This window comes from Diadema antillarum, unplaced genomic scaffold, assembly GCF_040938485.1.
Source record: "Diadema antillarum isolate AM-2024a unplaced genomic scaffold, OU_Dant_1.0 scf00000098, whole genome shotgun sequence".
NCBI lineage: Eukaryota > Metazoa > Echinodermata > Echinoidea > Diadematoida > Diadematidae > Diadema > Diadema antillarum.
This window is the reverse complement of record NW_027270987.1, coordinates 31,396-51,267: the sequence shown is the minus strand read 5'-3', so window position 1 is coordinate 51,267 and position 19,872 is coordinate 31,396. Positions and strand designations below refer to the sequence as shown.

Here is a 19,872-nt window from a genome sequence, read left to right as displayed (position 1 = left end):
GTGCGATGATAGAGGATCTTGGCAAAACCTCCGTACAGTGTAGGTCTCTCACAGGCATGTCTGCTCAATTGTCATTAAATGTATGCAAAGAACTTACAACTGCTCTGTCTTCAAGATTCAAATTAGATACAAGAATATTTCTATCGTTTGGTCATTCTTTTTTTCACGCAAACAGCATTTGAGATGAAAATAGTCATGTAGGTTATGTGGAGGACATACTTTGTGTAGTTTGTGTACATGGATAAGTCTGATATCCAACTATAAGATGTCGGGTAATAAGATGAAATACGTGTACTTCCAAGTGTTTGTCGAGTCTGATATCCTAGGGGCGTTGCATGCAACAACACAGATCACAATTAGTAACTTACGATCCCTGTTACCATTTTTCTCATCAAAAGTCAACTGCCATTGGAAATGAGAACGAATCTGCTAACTTCGATGATACCTTGGTATATGATTCACGCCGCGTACACAAAAATGATATCTTCATACGCATAAATTCTTTAGACATGTTGTACTTTTTCTTTATGTATGCCATGCCCTATGTATGCCAAAGTTTTTCGACTGTTTTACTCTACTTCGGGGGGGGGGGGGGGGGCTGACTAGTACAATATACACACTGTATGAGTCGTTTTTCTATCCAGTGTTTGGTGCTGCTCGTCTGCTGGTATGGACGCTGTCTGTTGGTTTAAATCTGTCCGACCTTCTTTCCCCTTTAGGCGATATGTATCGCATCGTTGAGAGGAAATTATGAATCGTTGCAATTTCCTGCCTTTCTGGCTTGTATATCAAACATTTTCGCAGCCGTTCCATAAATATACAATCCCACTTATTTAAACTAACCTCCCTTTCCACATATGGAATCTTAAAGACCCTCAGTAATGAGCACTCGACAAATTTTCCTCTAAATAGAACACTAATGTTCAACCCTCCGAAGGACCAACCATTACCAATGCTAAATATCCACAATTTGCCTGCAGCAATAAATGATTTTCTCCTTGACAGAAAAGGAGGAGGAGGAGGAGGAGGAAGAAGAAGAAGAAGAAGAAGAAGAAGAAGAAGAAGAAGAAGAAGAAGAAGAAGAAGGGAAAGATTAAAGAGAGTGAGAGCAAGGCTCCCGCAATCGCGCTGACCCAAACAAGATTTTCGTGATTCCTTATATACTGTAATTCCAACGACAATACGCGCTGATTTGGCGTCGAGGCAGCTGGGGAAAAAATCATCCGATTTGCTGTAAAATGCATTTTCAGCTCAGTTAAGTCTCTTGTTGCCAGATGGTGACTGTGCTATTATAAAAAAAATCAATAATTTTCATTTCGCTGTAGTCTAGAGGGGGTTACTGGATAATGAAGTCTTTCGAGGTGGTCGCGCTGTAAGACATGAAACCAAGGCAGCAGAGCAGCGACACTTTCTTTGAACGAAATTGGAAATATTTATATAAAAAAAAACATGGGCGTTTAAATATAAGTGATTCATTCAATTGGGCGTCCACCGAAGACGATTTTTTTCTTCGCATTTTGCTTATACATTGGCCTATATACAATTATTGTAAGTTATGCACATACATAGCATAATTATCTTATATAACCTCCCGGACAGAAATACAAAAAAAAAATTGATATGAAAGATATACTTGTGTGCGCAAGCAACGTATCAGTCGTAAACCCAAACCAGACATCATTATGACACACAACTAGTACCGGTACTTTCTGCATGATGTAGAATTAGTAAATTGAAGCTGAATTTAATTCAAATGGTCACTGAACTCCTAAATTATTTTGCTCCAATGACTCTCATTGATTGGGCACTGTATATGCTTAATGCAGTTTCCAGCTCAGTAATGGTCTCTTTTTGATAAGAATCTGGTTTTTGCTTTTCATAGAATGAAATCTATGAGATTCACGGGACTTAATGAGCGACATAGCATTTTCGATGGCAAATGTTGTTGAGTTGTTGAATCAACATTGACGGTTCGAGGCAGGTGCGAGGTATGCATGAGATCAGCAGTGTGTCTGTGTGTCTGTGTGTCTGTGTGTCTATGTGTCTGTGTGCACTCATGTTGCAAGGCTGCGAACGCCAGATGGCGTGCTTCTGCTGAGAAGGACAGTGGATGTCGCAGTCGGTTCCACTGATCTCTATTTTTTATAGAGATCAGTGGTGGGTACTGTTCACATGGATATGAGATCTCTAGGCTGATAAGCAGGGTGTTGAAGGGGCAATCTCAAGATGTCAGAAATTTCATTTTGCTTTTCCTTCACTCAAGTAAAGCGACTGTCCTGACCCTGCACGGATGCCTCCATGATACATGATGGGTTCATCTCACAAGCTAGACATTGGAAAAAAAAAGTCCATGAATCATACGGCCACGAGTCACACAGCCCACGAGCTAGGCATCATGTAAAACAGGCCCACGAGATATACGCTAGGGGGAAAAAGATCCATGAGCCCCTTTTGCCGAAAGTTGAGCTCGTTGGCCTTATTCGCCTAGTGTCTATCTCTCGTGGGCTGCACGACTCGTAAGGTATACTACTCGGTGTGCACCTTACGAGCTTGATACCCACGATCAAGTCATACCGCCCACGAGCACTGGACACTAGGCAAATAAGGCCCACAAACTCGACAATACATCACGGGGCTTTATTATGTAGTGTCGAGGTGGTGGACCTTTTCGCTTAGTGTCGAGCTCGTTGGCCGTATGGCTTTTTGGGTGTATGACTTTTTTTCAATGTCTAGCTCATGGACAGCTTGTAGTATTGTTGCGAATTAGATAAGGAACTAAGCATGTTTTATCTTTTATTACTTAAAATTCTGATTTTGTATGACCCGATAGTGCAATTCATTAATATCATTCACATCTAGACAAAACCGCGGGATCAAGGGAAATGCTGTAGCTACTTCCCTTCAGCGTAATAATCTGAAATTACTGCTTTGTGTAAGTAGACGGTAATCATAACGACTCGGAAAGTGTGTGTGTGTTTGTGTGTGTGTGTGTGTGTGTGTGTGTGTTTGTGTGTGTGTGTTTGTGTGTGTGTTTGTGTTTGTGTGTGTGTTTGTATGTGTGTGTGTGTGAGTGTGTGTGAGAGTTGTGACGTCGTCCGACATGTCTCAATTGTCGTAATTTGCTCTTCGCCCCTGCCAAATCATCCGCTCAATCAGCACGCATTGTCTTCGTCTAAGGGCTGAAAAGATCTCCGCTCTTTCGAATGCTCAGCAAACTAACCCCCTAATGAGCATTACTACGAAATTGCGTTATGTCACACTCACGCGTACATTTGAACTCTAAGGGCTGCATGCTACCCTACAGAAGACGCCACGTGGCAAGGTGGAACATGTCTCATATTGGAGTACATTGAGCACTCTATCAACGCTCATTCACAGTGTCAATGATGCCTTCGAGACTGCAAATTACGGATGAATCTGTGCTGGGCGACATTCGCCTTCATTTAAGGTTCCATTCATCATTTGATTTGATGTAATTTGAGTTCATTTCGTTCATTGAATACAAAAGAAAAAGTAATGCGTCATCCTGTTCCCTATTGTAAGAACGTTCGGCAATGAGTTTGCCAACGAAACAGCTTACATATTTTACTTCCCAACGTACGTTTGGGGTCTAGGGCAATTACCCCCTGGGCAATTACCCCGGACCGTTCCCCTGATCCTGTGCACGATTCGAGAGCCAACTGGCACATAAAACCCTCATAGCTTTGTTCATACTATCCAAAGTTCCTGTCAAGCAAGCAGGCAAAAACAAACAGACACACATATGATTTACACACTCACACACACACACACACACACACACACACACACACACACTCTCTCTCTCTCTCTCTCTCTCTCTCACACGCACACACACACTCACACACCCACACACACACACACATACACACACATACACACACAATCATGCACATTATGATACACACGCATATAAAGGCTTACATACCCATACACTGACGTACATAATTATGCTACATACATACATACATACATACATACATACATACATACACAAACATACTTACATGCACACATACATACATACATACAAACGGACAGACAGAGAAGTCAGTTAAAAGAAGCACGTACTTGCCATCGGAATATGCATGATGCAAGGTTTGGTAAAAGACCCTGAATGTCCATCAAGGATGCAACGATCGCATCCACACATACTCACTGTGACAGCTAGCACACGAGCGAAAATGGCAATCTTCTTATCCACTTGAAGTGTGGGCAAGGTCAGCACGATGTCAATTTTTTTTTCTAAGAGGATTTTTGACACTAGAGTCATCCACTCATCGCTTTATCAATCTTGGTTAACTCGCGGGAGGGGAGGACACCAAAGAAAGTATGGCAAATATGATTTGGAAACATGGACCAGTAGGAAAGAGAAGGGACGAATAAAACTAACTGTAAGATAGATATAAAAAAAGGGGGGGAGATGGAAGTGAGACTGAGCAAGGAAGACCCGACAAGAAAAAAAAAAAACCTAACAGTCATGATAATTATACAAACATGGAGTCCTAAATGCTGTAATCTAATTTGGGAGGAAATGATACATAACATGCACAGCATGCACCGGCAGGATTGATAATCTGTCTGTTATATGCATGCTGACGGAGTTAGCAAAGTGTTAGAGATATACTTAAGTAGTCTATTCAGTCGTGAACTGATGCTTGCTTTTAGTGGAATTTGGTACGTAAAGTGTGTACCAATTTTTGAAGAGTGTGCTTCAAGACATTCTTGTTTAAATGTAAACAGTGTGAAATTGAATATTCTAAACATGTATTATAATGATATACATTGTTTATTGGTTCCCTAAATCGCAATAAAAAAACAAACGAATTGCTTATGGATTACAGTACAAAATCGATAAGTGCATAACACACATGTATGCAAATAACATGTAAAATTTGCATATTTGAAACTGTATCTAGTAACGTACATGTTGTACATTATTATTGGCACATAAAATGGTATATTAGACGTAGTGAGCTTTTAACGAAGAATATACTGTATAATAATCAACATGTATAAATCCTGTAATAAACCGGCCGAAAAAGCCTGCAGACGGAGCATATAGCCTTCTAGGAATTTGTAAAAGGCAAAAGAGCACGCGGCCGACAACGTCCACGCTTTCCTGAGACTGACTGGAGCCTCAAGATCCTAGAGCATCACGATGTTGCACTCGTGCGACGACGAAAGGGGCTTGAGGATGATTACATCGACGATCGCCGACGGAGAGTGATGTTCACGACAAGGAAGAAAATAGTCCCCTTCAGTCATATCATCTCAACTCCCCTTTAATAACACATTTTATGCTGTCCCCATTAACTCTGGTAGTGGTAGACCCATGGGCAGTGTGTTGTGTACATTGCGAAAAGTATTATAGGATGGTAACCCAGAGATTGTTTATGAAAGAAGGTTAAAACCATGTGGAGACTGAAAAAACCCTGTTGTAGTGCACTCCATGCGATTCTCCTTAATTCCATCTCTGTTAGGACCTATTTGATCTCTGTTTCTGTTCATATCAGACTCATCCAATGTATTTTATCATTAAAAAAAAACAACTACATTATCTCCTTTCTATTTTTTTTCCGGTCGGGATTAATCCCTCCAGGTTCGGAACGCTACCCGCCGAGAATCGGGAGGACACCGCCCAAAAGTCGTCGTAAGCCACCACGAAGAGGACTCGGACTCGGTTTCCCTTGTCAACGCAGACAGCCTACACGGTAAGGACAAAATCGGCGCGTGGGACAGGTTAACCGTCCGATCCGCAAGGTTAAAGAAGTCCGCTCTCGAACAGAGCGAAATGGCCCACGTTTAATGGAACTAGGAAGTTGCCAAGTTGTTAACAATTCATTCAGCCAAATGAAAATGACAGTATAACAGTAATTATGTTAGCTTTTGGTGACCGCAACTTCTTGCAAGCCCGTTCTGTAAATCAATCTTCAACTGACGATGCCGTCATAATGCTGAACCTATATTAGGCTAGTAAAAATTATGCAGATGGAAAGTATATTATGAAATAATACCAATGAATGAAAATGGATGGTTGATATGAAGGAAATATAAATGAATGAAAATCATAAGTTGTATTACTGATATAAAACCAACAAAACGATTACTGCTGTCGATTTTTGTAGTAGTACTAGTAGTAGTAGTAGTAGTAGCAGCAGCAGCAACAGTAGTAGTAGTAGTAGTAGTAGTAGTAGTAGTAGTAGTAGTAGTGACAGTAGTAGTATAGAAGTAATAAAAGCTGTATTATCCAATATTGGATACGGAAAGGTATTGTATGAAATATTAATTGGAATCGTATTCATATCATTGAGACTGCTGCTTGTCAAATTGTATTATTTGTCTTTATGTATCATTATGTGACATTTCTTTTGTATCTGAATGTTAAGTAAATAGAACTTCTTTGTGAAAAAAAATGAAATAAAAGTAATAGTAAAGGACGTAAGCATGAAAATTTCTTCCGGTCATCCTATGATTACCAGATCGTTCTACAGAACCTATACCGGATAATATAAATTAAATGACAATGTTCAGGGGCATTTAGTGAACTGCACAATACTAGTGGTCTCCCATTACCGCACGGCAGTGTGACTGTCGTTTGCCGGAAATGTCACCGTATACCTAGAATGCTCGTCTGTCCTTTCCTGTTCATCCCGTTTGCTTTCCAAGAATGCGAGGCCGCTATCTCGGTTTGCATTTTCCCGCCCGAACACGTATGTGATTTTCACGCGGCGTTTCTCTCCCCCCCCCCCCCCCCCTTCCCCACTTTCTTCCGCCCTCTCTCCTTCTTCTTCTCCTTCTCCTCTCTACCCTTCTCTCTCTCTCTCTCTCTCTCTCCCTCTCTCTCTCTCTTCCTCTCCTTTCTTCTCTCTATCTGTCTATCTCAATCGCAGGAAACTGCACGTGCAATAATTTGTGCGTTATGTCATAAGCATATTTTATATCATCCTTTGCACATTATCTTTGACTTTCCGGTGACCTCTCTCTGCACTATTGACTAATGGACGTGAAAAGATTTGAAAAATAACGCAGTGAGGATACCTCGAAATAAATTATATTCTTGGTTTTGAGACATTCATTCGAATGATGTTCTCTTGGGAATGACGCACGGAATTGAACTCTTCAAACACTAAATGAATCGGGTAGAGCACATTTGGAAGGGAATGGTGCGCAAATTTCATCGGAGAATTCCATTGACGGGATTGACGCAGCGTCATACTAGTAGGTCCTACGTTGTATCGGCCCTATAAAGTATTCCTAACCATCTCCTTGTTTGTTTCCGTATTTGCCGACACCATAGATTCCGTGGAATCCCTTACGAGTGAGAGCAGTTCATTACGGGTACCTTCACCGGAATTTCTCCAAACCAAAGCAACTTTCAACAAGGACCGAATGGTAAGCATTATAGACGCATGCAGAAACGTCGTCATTATTCCAATGTATATGTTGTGTATTTGAATTGATTTTAGAGTGTAAAAGATGATGTCATGCGCGCGCGCACCACACAGCTGAGCGTTAATCATAGAAATATAATTATTTTCTTCGTATTTTAATCTCCATACGGCACAAAAACTTACGATCTATTGCACTTTAATGTGTTTCTAAATAATGCGTAGGTCTCATTATGAAGAGCATCGGTATATGTATTGCAGGGGAATTCGAGTTTTAATCTTTGAAGCCATTCGTGATTATTACCAGTGGGTAGGTCAGTATCAAATAACACAATGTGTTTAACATTTTCTTTTTTATTCATTATATCCTAATATTCGGTGAACTACTGCGTCACCTAGAGCACAAAACAAAACAAAACAAAACAAAACAACGTTGTTTTTTTATTTTGAAAGGATTCGTACTTTATGTATTCATCTTTCTATGTGCAGTCCTACTTGTAATATATATATATATATATATATATATATATATATATATATATATATATATATATATATGATTACTTCAATTCACGTCCAAAGCGGTTCTGTGCAGCATGTCATGCAGTTTGCTGATTGTTATTGTCACTGTCCTTTTTATCATGCCCTGAACTTTCAACTTAAAAAGGGCAATCTTCTCCCGCAATCAGCCAAGAAAGCATTGGCTTTCAAGCTTGCAAGTCAACAGTAGGAGTAGTAACAGTAGCTACACAAAATACGAATCCACTGTAACCTGATGTTCGAAATGTTGTGAATGTTCATCTACAAGAGATTTTGGGTCTTGGTTGTATATTATAATCGGCTTGTGCGGAGATGGCATGGTCACACGGCTTGCTCGTAAGCCAGTGAATATATGAATGAATTTGATAACAGCATTTGCATGCAGGTATTAGCCAAGCATGGGACCACACATCTAATATTGAAGAGTTTGAACGTGAAATGAGCTAAGCACCATTTTTTTTTTTCGTTTTTAGAGTCCATCATGAAATTGGGCAAAGTGCATGAAAAACTGACACCTCAGTTGTTACAATAAAGTGTGGGTACGCAGTTGAAATATGTGTTTTCACAAGTTGTGAGAAAGTCGCCTTAATATTATAACTTCGCGGTATAGCATACACCTGCCAGCTGCCATTCGTCGACACAATTGCGAAGCCGGTTTCTCGTCGTGATAAGACAGTCATGGTATCGCGGATGTTAGATGAGGGATCAGGCTTGATGTTGACGCGTTCACACTGGCGCCGGATCTCAGGTTTTGGTTCAGAACGTTATACATTACATAGTTAGACGTATGCTGTTCTTCTGTGGCGAGGTGGATACTGCGAAACCCCCCCCCCAAAAAAAAAAAAAAAAAAAAAAAACACAAAAAAACAAAAAAACAAAACAAAAACAAAAAACAAAACCGTTCTTATTTACAAAATAATGTGCAAAATTCATTCATTCAAAAAATTATTTTCATTGTCAGTTCCATCGGATCATCACATGAACTTTACCGTTAAAGTACAATGTATGATTAACGACTTAACTCAGTGTTAGTTTTCAGCAATTAGCCTACGAGTCCTTCCCTATGAAAATGATTCGTGTTTAGCCTAAAATTCTGGCATAGTTTGATGAAATTTAGAGTATGCGAATATCTTCCAAAGTACGCTCTTTGTTATATCGAAGAGGGGGATTTGCTGTTGGTTTCCCGCAATCTTAAGATCATATCGGAGCTTATACACGCTATGTGTGCAGTGGTATTACGCAACCAAACAGAAAAATGCGAAATTGAAAGTAAACAGCAAAATATTGATTAGATTAAAGAGAAAGAAAGTCGCAAAATGAACTATTTACTGTGATACGAGATGGTGTGAGTTGCGGTGAGGTATTACTCACCCTACTTAAGCGAGCGTGGCGAAATCTCGTCTGACCGATAAGACTTGTTGATTGCCCAGCTTCCTTGATTCTCGCGTTTGTCAGCGACCTGGCAGCCGCAGGGATCGTGCTCACAATCATGCACCCGAATTGGTCCGCGTTGGCATTTCGTCGAAGTGAAGTAGTAATTGATTAGAAGTCTGAGAAGGAAAGAGAAAAAAGAAAATAAAATTGAGATCTCACATTTATCAACATCAATGCAACACCAGTGCACCCATCATGTAACATGGGCTAGGCGTAAAAGATCGATTACCTATGATTCTTCCTCTTGTTGGTCGAGTGTTCATCTCGGGTCTTGTATTGTTGGGGTTTATAAAACATAGCTTTATACCCTTTGTTCGTGATTATTCCCTTTAAACGTATATGGAACATGCCCCTCCTCCGTTCGAATACTTCACGCATTCATTTCGATGTTCAATGAGTGTGTTTTTTGAAGTAAAATGAAAGCAAACATGAAGAGTAATATCAAGAAGAATGTCTAATGTGAATTCCCCCTTGTTTTTGATACGAGTAAACTGCAAGAAGAAAACGTGGCAGACGACACGGAATGCTTGAAAGTGCCATATACATTGCCATCCAATTATCTACGTAAGATGTTGTTTAAATTCAAAACATGGTTCTCGTATGCTTCCAGAACTGTCGGTTTACGCTCCGAAATGTACAAGTACGCATAAGAAATGTGTGGAATAACGTTGTAATAACCCGCTTTAAGTCGGGTAACGACGAAAATGCGATATATTAGCCAACATGCTGTAAATTCCCTCGAGGAATAGTATCTTACACACCTGGTTTCTGTATTGTCAATGGGCTACTCTGATTATCCATGATCGCACTCCAAACCATGATCGACACTGTGATTGCTGTACGAAAAATTTGTGCTTAGTGCAATCCTGAAGATTGACACGAACTTTTTTTAATCTAAGGCGGAAGAGATAAGAAAATGGATTTTGGAGTTTATTCGTTTTTTTTTTCTTCATATGCAAACCTTGTAGGTACTTACTTTGAGAGTAAAAAACACCACTAGCGAATTGAACCTTCTCCATTTCCGGATTGCTCTTATGTCTCTTAATCAATTCAAGTAAATATATAAAACAGACTAAAAGGAAATTGGGGATTCTGGTAGGGTTAATTTTTACACTCAATGGGTTCACGTTACTGCGAAGCCGGCATGAGGTTTGCGTACAATACTACCTTGACATTTCCATCCGCATGGCGGTCGCTTTTGAAGCCCAGATGAGAATGCGGAAGGATTATTGTGAAGATAATAACGCCCCTGCACAATATTTTATGAGACAATCCGGGTTTTCTTGACCCAACTTTTGATGAGTGGAAATCGAGCAAGTCGAGACAACGGTGGACGCATCATAATCTCGATCGTGTCGAGTGCTGTCCAACAAATGGCATAACACGTGCGACGCGATGAGAATGCGTGTCAATCGTCAGAATAGGGATTTCTCGATTTGCGTTCAATGTCTACATAGTGGACGACGGCGATATGATAACGCCGGGCACAAACGTATCAATTGCTGCGCTCGTTCTCTATGAAGTACAACCTGCATATCGTGATTGCCGAGCGCAAAACAGCAACAGTCGTATTTCCCTGAATCAAAACAGACAGATATATAGATAGATATATAGATATATAGATAGATACATACATACATACATACATACATACATACATACATACATACATAGATTAATAGTAAGTAGATAGCAGCAGCTAAGGGGAGAGAAGGGAGGTGGTGGCATCCTTCGCGCACGCATGTGTGCACGTCTGGTGATCCTACTCATCTCCCAACTTTTTCCCACGTTTTCCTGATTGCTACGAGGGATGGCGTGAGTGGCGTCCTCATCCGCAGGCTGTTGCAATCAATGAGAGCAAGTCACGTGATCTGAAGGAGAGAATGCTCGAGAGCCCAATTAATCAGCTGTACAGGCTTTTCCCCCCGCAGTGTCATTTCTACTTCGCCCGCTCGCTCGGCCGGGAAGTGACGCGAACTTCAAAAACCTCCGTCTGCGTTTTGCAAAGCGCACTTTCACTTCAACCGCTATCTCGGAATCACTGCCGGCTTCGTCTGCTGATTAGATGTCAGTGTCACTTGCAGTCGCGTGATTGACATTCTTCCCTGGAGTTTTCAGCCTCATTTTTGTTGTATCGTCTGTGACTAATTCATCACCGATAGATGTAAAGAACACATGATAGACATCTCTCCGTGTTGCATTGACAAATTTCCTCTTGACGGAAGAACGGTTCATTTCGTGCGAGTGCTGTAGACAGAGAATCGTCGTCGCCATCATGATCGCTTGTGCCGTGTCATCGTCTGCCTCGGCGCTGCTGGCGCCGAATTTCAGCCAGAGCCTGGACTGCGTCCAGGGGACGAACGGAGCCATAGTGATCGATGCGGGGGAGGGCCCAATGTCCGCCCCGGAGACGAGATCGTTGCCGTTGTCGCTGCACGGATACAACGTCAAGCGGCTGAGACGCTGTATATCTAGCGACCGATGCGTGTACCTCGGCAGCCAGCAAAAGGTTTCCCCGACTTTGTTTGCTCGCGCACGTGTGTGTTTCTCACCTCATGCTTAAGGCCCGGTCCCACTGGCGTTTAGAAATTCCAAGATTTGCGTATGAATTGCGCACAAAATTGGTTTATATTCGACTAAACATCCGCAACCAAAGTTTTGTGCAGCTCAAAAATCCTGACAGCGGAAAAAAAGACCGTGCCCCTGCGGATAATTGCGGACGTATGTGGATGTCGGCCGACTCATGCAAGCATATTTCACGGATATTCGGGATGTTTAGCGAATATAAACCAATTTTGTGCGCAATTCATACGCAAATCTTCCTAAACGCCAGCAGGACCGGGCCTTTTGTTTGTGAATGTGTTTGATTAGTAAACTCGTTGTGCTCTGATGCTGTGTCTGTTGTGCACATTGTTGTTTTACTCGACAAGTCAATCGAAGGAACAGCGTTTTCAGTTATAAACTGGCGATGCTGCCATCATCAACCAGCTGAATAAAAAGTAGGGAACGACATGATACAAGTCCAACAAAGTTTTGCACCCTTTCCGAGGCAACTGACAATCTAGCTTGTCTAATTTTTCTCCAAGCACGTACACTTTATAGATTTATAGACCTAGATGATAAAACTGTATTAATCAACTTATCAACTCGTAACTTTGTTTAGTTGTCTTGACAGCCAATTAGTCTCTTGATATGTTGGCGTTGCGAGAAAATTGTGGATTCTATAGCTCAGTTTTGTTTCGTCTGGTTATGCCATGTTCACATATTGTGTGAGAACGTTCAGTGCGCACATGGTATGAGTCCGAATGTTTTCTGGCAACTCACCAATTGTCAAGAGTCGTTACCATAATCATTATCACTCTTGTTCGAGATGCGTTGATCCTTGTAGGCCCTCAACCTATACCGCAGGGTCACGTTGAAGTCGTGATAAGGCGGGTTATAGACAATTCTCGCCAAGAAAGCGGTCGTGGTACACTCGCGTGTCATGATACATACACACTCGCGATATTGCTTGCTTGGAAACTTCATTGCCTGAAAACTTCATTGTCAAACGCATTAGAATCCCCGCTCATCATCAGTCATTACTTGGACATGACATGCTAGCTAGGGATCATTAGACGACACGGTCGGGCCTCTGGAAAGGACGTAGAGGAGCTTCACCCTCCTTTTGTTTATTCTATTTTATTTCTTTTTAACCATCGACAACCGTATACATGCAGGTTAAACGGTCAAGGTGTCTTGCAGTCGTAATCAATTAGTTTCCTACGAAGTTGTTGGGGATTCTCCCACAGGGCTTCATCAGTGAGTATGTTTCGCCGCGGCGGTACTCAGATTGTCTCATCATCAGATAATTACGTAATTCCGAAGCACCCCGTATAATTCGTCATCGGGTTCGACAAGCCAATAAGCTCGTACAATCATTACATGCTCCAACGATTATTTAGTGTTGAAGTGTTTCATGTTAGTTTCGAGGAACCGAGCGGCGGAAACATGTAGCAGAATAATCGATACATTCTCTAGGGAATTAAAGGTTTATTTTGGAGAGTCGATTCGTATGCTGCAGAACACGTGCGCGTTGGTATGATTTCATGTGTAAGTTTGCAGAGAAAACGCTTACTAAATAGTATTTCAACAAAATGCCCAAACATGGTACTGCTCTCTAACAAATACATACTTTCCGTAAATGTATATATATATTTTTTTAAGTATGACATACCGTGTATTGCACGAAATTACAATAGTAACATCATATCAATTATTAACGGCTGAAATGGGAGGAAAACGTACAGTTTATGCGTCAGTATTACTGGTTGTTCTTGTTTTTGTTGTCTTTTGGGGACATGTTTTGGTTTAATTGCAACAGTCAGGTAGGCAAAAACTGTGTTTTATGTTGCAACTTGACATTTTCGTCATCAGAATATAAATACAACAAATTTTTTATTCATATATCAACAACCTAAGATATCACCCAATCGCAAATTAAATGAATGATGTCATGAAGAGGATTGAAAGGATTAAATCTCTGGTTCCTTAATGTATCTATTTACATTTTCTCGTATCAATTGTTAATATTTTGTTCGTCTTCCCCCTTCCCATCTCAGCACTCATCACACCCTTAGAAAATAAGCAAGTACACTTTGAGTCATTAGGCGTTGTAGAGAACAATTTATCTTCCGCTGTTTTCATTAAGTTACACATGCAGCAGACCTAATCCCTCATGTTTAAACACAAACATGTACCCCCACATCAATTGGTCTTTGACCACTCATTAGCAACTTAATGCAGTCGAAGTGAATTCTACGTATCGACCATTACTCAGTTCTGAAGGAAACTATGTCGTCATTATGCATTCCGAGAGGAAATGAACATCAATCGATCTTCCGCACAGGCTTCTAATTTAAAAGAATGTTTACCACATGTCCGCCACGTGTGTTGTTATTTTGCTATATATACAATCTCTCTCTTCCGCCCTCTCTCCCTCTCTTTCTCTCTCTCTCTCTCTCCTTCCTCCTTCTGCCCGCTTCTCTCCCTTCCTTCCATCCTTCTCTATCTTTCAGTCTGTCTATCTATCTATCTATCTATCTGTCTACCAATTTACCAATTTATCAATAAATCCTCATTTCTCATCCTCCAGGTCAGTTCAACGAATAGTGACGTGGAGGAGGACACTCCCATGCGACCGCTCAGCTCCCGCATCAGGCTGCGGCGAGGCGCCGTCATCTCGCAGGTCGCAGCTGCCGCCAACGAGGTGGTTGCCGACGAAGATACATCGTGCAAGTAAGCCTCTATATATCCGACCAAGGATCCCTTAAAAACCCGCTAGCATGGTGATACTATCGAGTGTGAAGGCTGGCCCGGATCGGATGTTTTCGCGAATCCCCGTAACAAATTGTGTACAGCTTTATTACTGATCTCTATATAAGTACACACACAGAGCCGAAGAGTCTCGAATGGAGCCGACCGTTTTCCGATTAGCGTACGCTCCAACACAGTGTATATTCGCTGACACGTGGCTGACGGGGGCTATTCGTGGTTTTCGAATGTCCCGCGGTGAGCAGCGAATGAAGATCGATTCAATCGGATCACCCATGTTCCCCCATGCTACCGGGTTTGTAACTCTATCATAAGAATTGCTATTAGACCTAAATTTGATAAAGTGGATAGGCATGATTGGAGTAACTTGTTGTCACCGTGCCTAAATGCACACCGGCACGGAGTTAGGACTGACTGCTACAACGATAAACATCGTCGCCGTTTGAAAATATAGCGTAGTTTTAAGATAACAAATAAATTTTGAATGTATCGATCAGAAATCAAAATAAATCAAACTTTTGGATTCATGTGAAATGATTCTCACCCACATGGTCATTTTCTTCCTTTTTCTGTTCCTTTTCCTCGCAATTCATGCAAACCTTTGCCTTCTCGAGCAGAGTCCGTCTCACCAATAAGATTATTAACCTCATTATCTTCTCTTCTTTTTTTTCAAATATTACTTACTTTTCACTGAAGTGATCAGACCGATTCACCACCACGTGCTTCCGGAACGTCATCCACACTGGGACTGAATCCACCTCAGATGGACCTTCTCTTGCCCCCGGGCCTACCCGGCTCTGGTGCCTCGCATGAACACCGGGCCAGCATCATGAGCGAAGCCAGCACCACGCTAGCATGTACGTTTATCTATCATAATCTACTGTTTTGTGTGTGTGTGTGTGTAACGAGAATTGATGTGTGTGTGTGTGGGGGGGGGGGGGATATGATATCTAATGAGATGCTTTTGGCCTGTAGACCCACAACAGAATCACTAAGAGCGAGATAAGAGGTAGAAAGTGTGAGAGAGGGAGAAAAGAAATAATTGAAGAAGAAGAAGAAGAAGAAGAGGAAGGAGAAGAAGAAGAAGAAGAAGAAGAAGAAAAGAAAAAAGAAGAAGGAGGAGGAGGAGGAGAGGAGGAAGAGGTGACGCTTGTATGTCTGAAGTTTTGCAGAAGATTTTTATTCATGCTTTTGTCATATAACTCGTGAGATACAGCTGCGCACGAGGTGCTCCGGACGTAGTACATTTTATTCTTCTCTTCTATGTTTTTCGATGTTTTGGGGAGACAGATACACTCACTAGATAGCAATGATTATCTTTAGCCATCGTTGGCTCCGAAAATAACACACTTCCGTTTGTTTCACTTGCTCTTTCAGCTGTTGCGGCTGTTCATTTGCAAGGTGAGTGTCCTATATACACAGTAATGCTCATCAATGATATCGTGTCAACCTACTGCTTAAAGGGGAAATCCAGTCCAAATATAAGTTAGTCGGACAAGAAAGAGTAATATATTACGAGTTCAACAGTAAAATTTTGATCGAAATCGGGTGAAAGATAAGGAAGTTATGACATTTTGAAGTTTCACTAATTTTTCAGGAAACAGTTCTTGAACCGTCGATGAAAATATGCAAATAGTAAAGTGAGCATGTCATACCCTCACAACTTGCCATATAGTTTGTACATACAATTTTGAAATTTTCAGTTATTCATTCAAACTCAATTATGCCCTAGGCTTTAATCCTGGTATATCCAGCCAATCACTATTCTGAAGTTATGCAACAAAGAATAACATCATTTTTCAGACTTCAATGACAGAAACATTGAATTTTCGTCATTTTTTCGTACAGGATCAATGGAAAATTGTGAGGTTGTTACATGGTTAGCTCACTCATTTGCATATTCATATCCACTGTACAAGAACTGTTTTGCAGAAATGAGCAAAACTTCAAAACGTCATAACTTCCTAAAGTTCCACCCGATTTCAGTCAAATTTTTACCGTTGACCTCGCAAGATTTTACTCTTTTTTTTATCAGACAAACTTATATTTGGACTGGACTTCCCCTTTAAGGGAATCAGGTGTAGCCTGTGTCTACGCAATGGTGCCGTTATCGCACCTCTATGGAGCCAAAGGGGGTTAAAGCCAATATGTTCATATCTGTATCTGATGTGTCGATGCCAGTCCTTTGGTGGGGCTTGGATTTGGGATGCGGTTGCTCGGTGAATTCCTGAATGTAGGCAAGGGCATCCCTTGGTGAAATACCGAAGCCGCATTTCTGCAAGCACAACTTAAACGACTGCACTGCAATTGGCCCCAGTTTTCTTCTAGGGTCTCAGTTTATCGTCATTTATTATCATCATTACTTTGTTGGGTAAAACAACAACAAAAACAACAACAACAACGATTGTAAGCTCTAGAGTTTGGATTGGGATGCGGTTGCTAGGGGAATTCGTGAAGGTAGGCCAGGGCATCCCTTGATGAAAAACCGAAGCCTTATTTCTGCCAGCACAACGTAAACGACTGCACTGTACTTCGCCCCAGTTTTCCTCTAGGGCCTCAGTTTATCGTCATTTATTATCATCATTACTTTGTTGGGTAAAACGACAACAAAAACAACAACAACAACAACAACAACAATTGTAAGCTCTAGAGCTTGGATTGGGATGCGGTTGCTAGGGGAATTCGTGAATGTAGGCAAGGGCATCCCTTGGTGAAATACGGAAGCCTTATTTCTGCAAGCACAACTTATACGACTGCACTGTACTTCGCCCCAGTTTTCTTCTAGGGCCTCAGTTTATCAACATTTATTATCATCATTACTTTGTTGGGTAAAACAAACAAAAACAACAACAACGATTGTAAGCTCTAGAGTTTGGATTGGGATGCGGTTGCTAGGGGAATTCGTGAAGGTAGGCCAGGGCATCCCTTGATGAAAAACCGAAGCCTTATTTCTGCCAGCACAACGTAAACGACTGCACTGTACTTCGCCCCAGTTTTCCTCTAGGGCCTCAGTTTATCGTCATTTATTATCATCATTACTTTGTTGGGTAAAACGACAACAAAAACAACAACAACAACAACAATTGTAAGCTCTAGAGCTTGGATTGGGATGCGGTTGCTAGGGGAATTCGTGAAGGTAGGCCAGGGCATCCCTTGATGAAAAACCGAAGCCTTATTTCTGCCAGCACAACGTAAACGACTGCAGTGTACTTGGCCCCAGTTGTCTTCTTGGGTCACAGTGTATGGTGTCGATCCGTGAATAAGATATCAAAGAGCTTTCACTGACGTCCAAACGGATGAACCAATCTTACTCCTGAAAATCAAGTCTACGCTCTTCGAGATAATTACACCTGCAAATGGTTTTAATCTCTGAGACCCAATGAAAAGTCTCTTTTTTGGAAAAAAATAAAGAATGAGCCATTGAATTAAAAAAAAACAACAACACGCAAATCGAAAGATAACACCTACTGTGTTACACTTGTTTCGTTGCAAAGTATCTTGAAAATTGCCTTGTGGGGCGGAAAAAAAAATATCTAAAGGTGTTCTAAACTGATTATCATTGTATCAAAAACCGCTCTTGACTTCATGTGCCGCCAAAGTCCAAAAACGCGGCAAATCTGAAGAGATCTTCAGTGATTACATTCTGTTCTTGTAATTGTAATTGTTATTGTTGTTGTTGTTGCTGTTGTTGTTGTTGTGTAGAAGTAGTAGTAGTAGTAGTAGTTGTTGTTGTTGTTGTCGTTGTTGCTGCTGCTACTCCTGCACATTTATCAGTTGCAAATTATCGCTGGGGATGTAACGATTTAGGCCTATATCGATATAAGCCCATATCCCGATAAACGAGTGAATTTATTTTATCCTGTTGAAACTGAACATTAATATCTCTGTGATTACAACTGTGTCGCCATATTGTTTCGTCTCACGTGATTAACGGAAATGATAAAAAGAAATACACGTTGTCCTCTGCAGATTTCATCGAGCAGAGTGCACAAGGCTTCGAAAGTCCTGGCCTCGTTAGCGACGAAGGACAAGGTAAGGCCTACAATATTTCATTGTAAAGGTATAGAGTGCTAATGAGTGAGTGAGTGAGTGTGTGTGTGTGTGTGTGTGTGTGTGTGTGTGTGTGTGTGTGTGTGTGTGTGTGTGTGTGTGTGTGTGTGTGTGTGAGTAATTGGAGGGGCAATTTCCAAGAAATGCCACTCATCACAATGGTTATGATGATTGCGATGGTCGCAAAGGTCTTCATCGAATTCCTTTCCACGAATTATCCATCACGTGCCTGTGTTTGCCTGATGAGTCATTTTGATGAAGGGTTTGTGTCGGGGACTTCCTTCTTACATGGGGTTATGGAGACTTTTATGATGATCGAGTGTATCGGGGACTTCATGGAGACATTTATGATGATTAAGTGCAAACGTCTGAACACCACGGATTTTTCCCCTCAGAAGTAGTTCTTCTGTAACTGGATAAAAGTCCATTTTGTCTCAATCAGTTGCAAATTATTCTCTAAGATCGGCGTGCGACTCTCTCACAGCGTTCGATCTGAAGAAGCCTACAGATCCAGTAGGCGAAAGTCTCATCAAGAACAGGTAATTTGCAACTGATTGTGACAAAATGAACTTTTATCCAGTTGATATTCCAATCAGATGAATCTTTCAGCGGCCTTCTGTAACTGGTTGAGGAATGCTGATTACATTGATCTTCTGGATTGGTATTTCTTTGTTAATGCGTGCGATCATCTACAAGCTAAGGATTATACCTTACACTTATATGCTTTGCAGGTTGGAAATAAAATTAATGGTCAAAGAAAGGAAGTAAGGTTGTTTCCCGTTATCTCCTCTTGTTTGTCTTCGCTGTAAAGTCGGAAGTTTAAGTGTTGTACACTTCGTCTTCTGAAGGTGTTGTTAAATTTGTATTTACGTTTTGTATCTCTTTCTTTGCTTTCAGACAACAAGAAGACGATTGCGGCCATGTTCAAGAAGAAATTCGTGAGTCGAAATTATGTCTTTAGAATTCGTACCCCCCCCCAAAAAAAAAAATATATATATATATACATATATATATATATATATATTTGCATTGATTCAAACAACGTCTCATATAGAGTAAGGATGAATGAGAGATGCCCGTAAGTTTCAAGGATTTGGCATATCCTTTGCATTGGAGGAGCGAGTGG

At 41.1% G+C, this 19,872-nt stretch overlaps 1 protein-coding gene across 1 annotated transcript in view; it reads left to right on the top strand.

The window, feature by feature from the left end:
- LOC139718645 (uncharacterized) overlaps positions 1–19,872 on the top strand; it is a 156,441-nt gene that overhangs the window by 128,754 nt on the left and 7,815 nt on the right. The window contains exons 3-9 of the mRNA XM_071630104.1: positions 5,621–5,732; positions 7,319–7,413; positions 14,518–14,660; positions 15,393–15,553; positions 16,074–16,097; positions 18,666–18,728; positions 19,644–19,684. Of these exons, the coding sequence (XP_071486205.1) occupies positions 5,621–5,732; positions 7,319–7,413; positions 14,518–14,660; positions 15,393–15,553; positions 16,074–16,097; positions 18,666–18,728; positions 19,644–19,684 (639 nt within the window). The remainder of the gene's footprint in view (positions 1–5,620; positions 5,733–7,318; positions 7,414–14,517; positions 14,661–15,392; positions 15,554–16,073; positions 16,098–18,665; positions 18,729–19,643; positions 19,685–19,872) is intronic.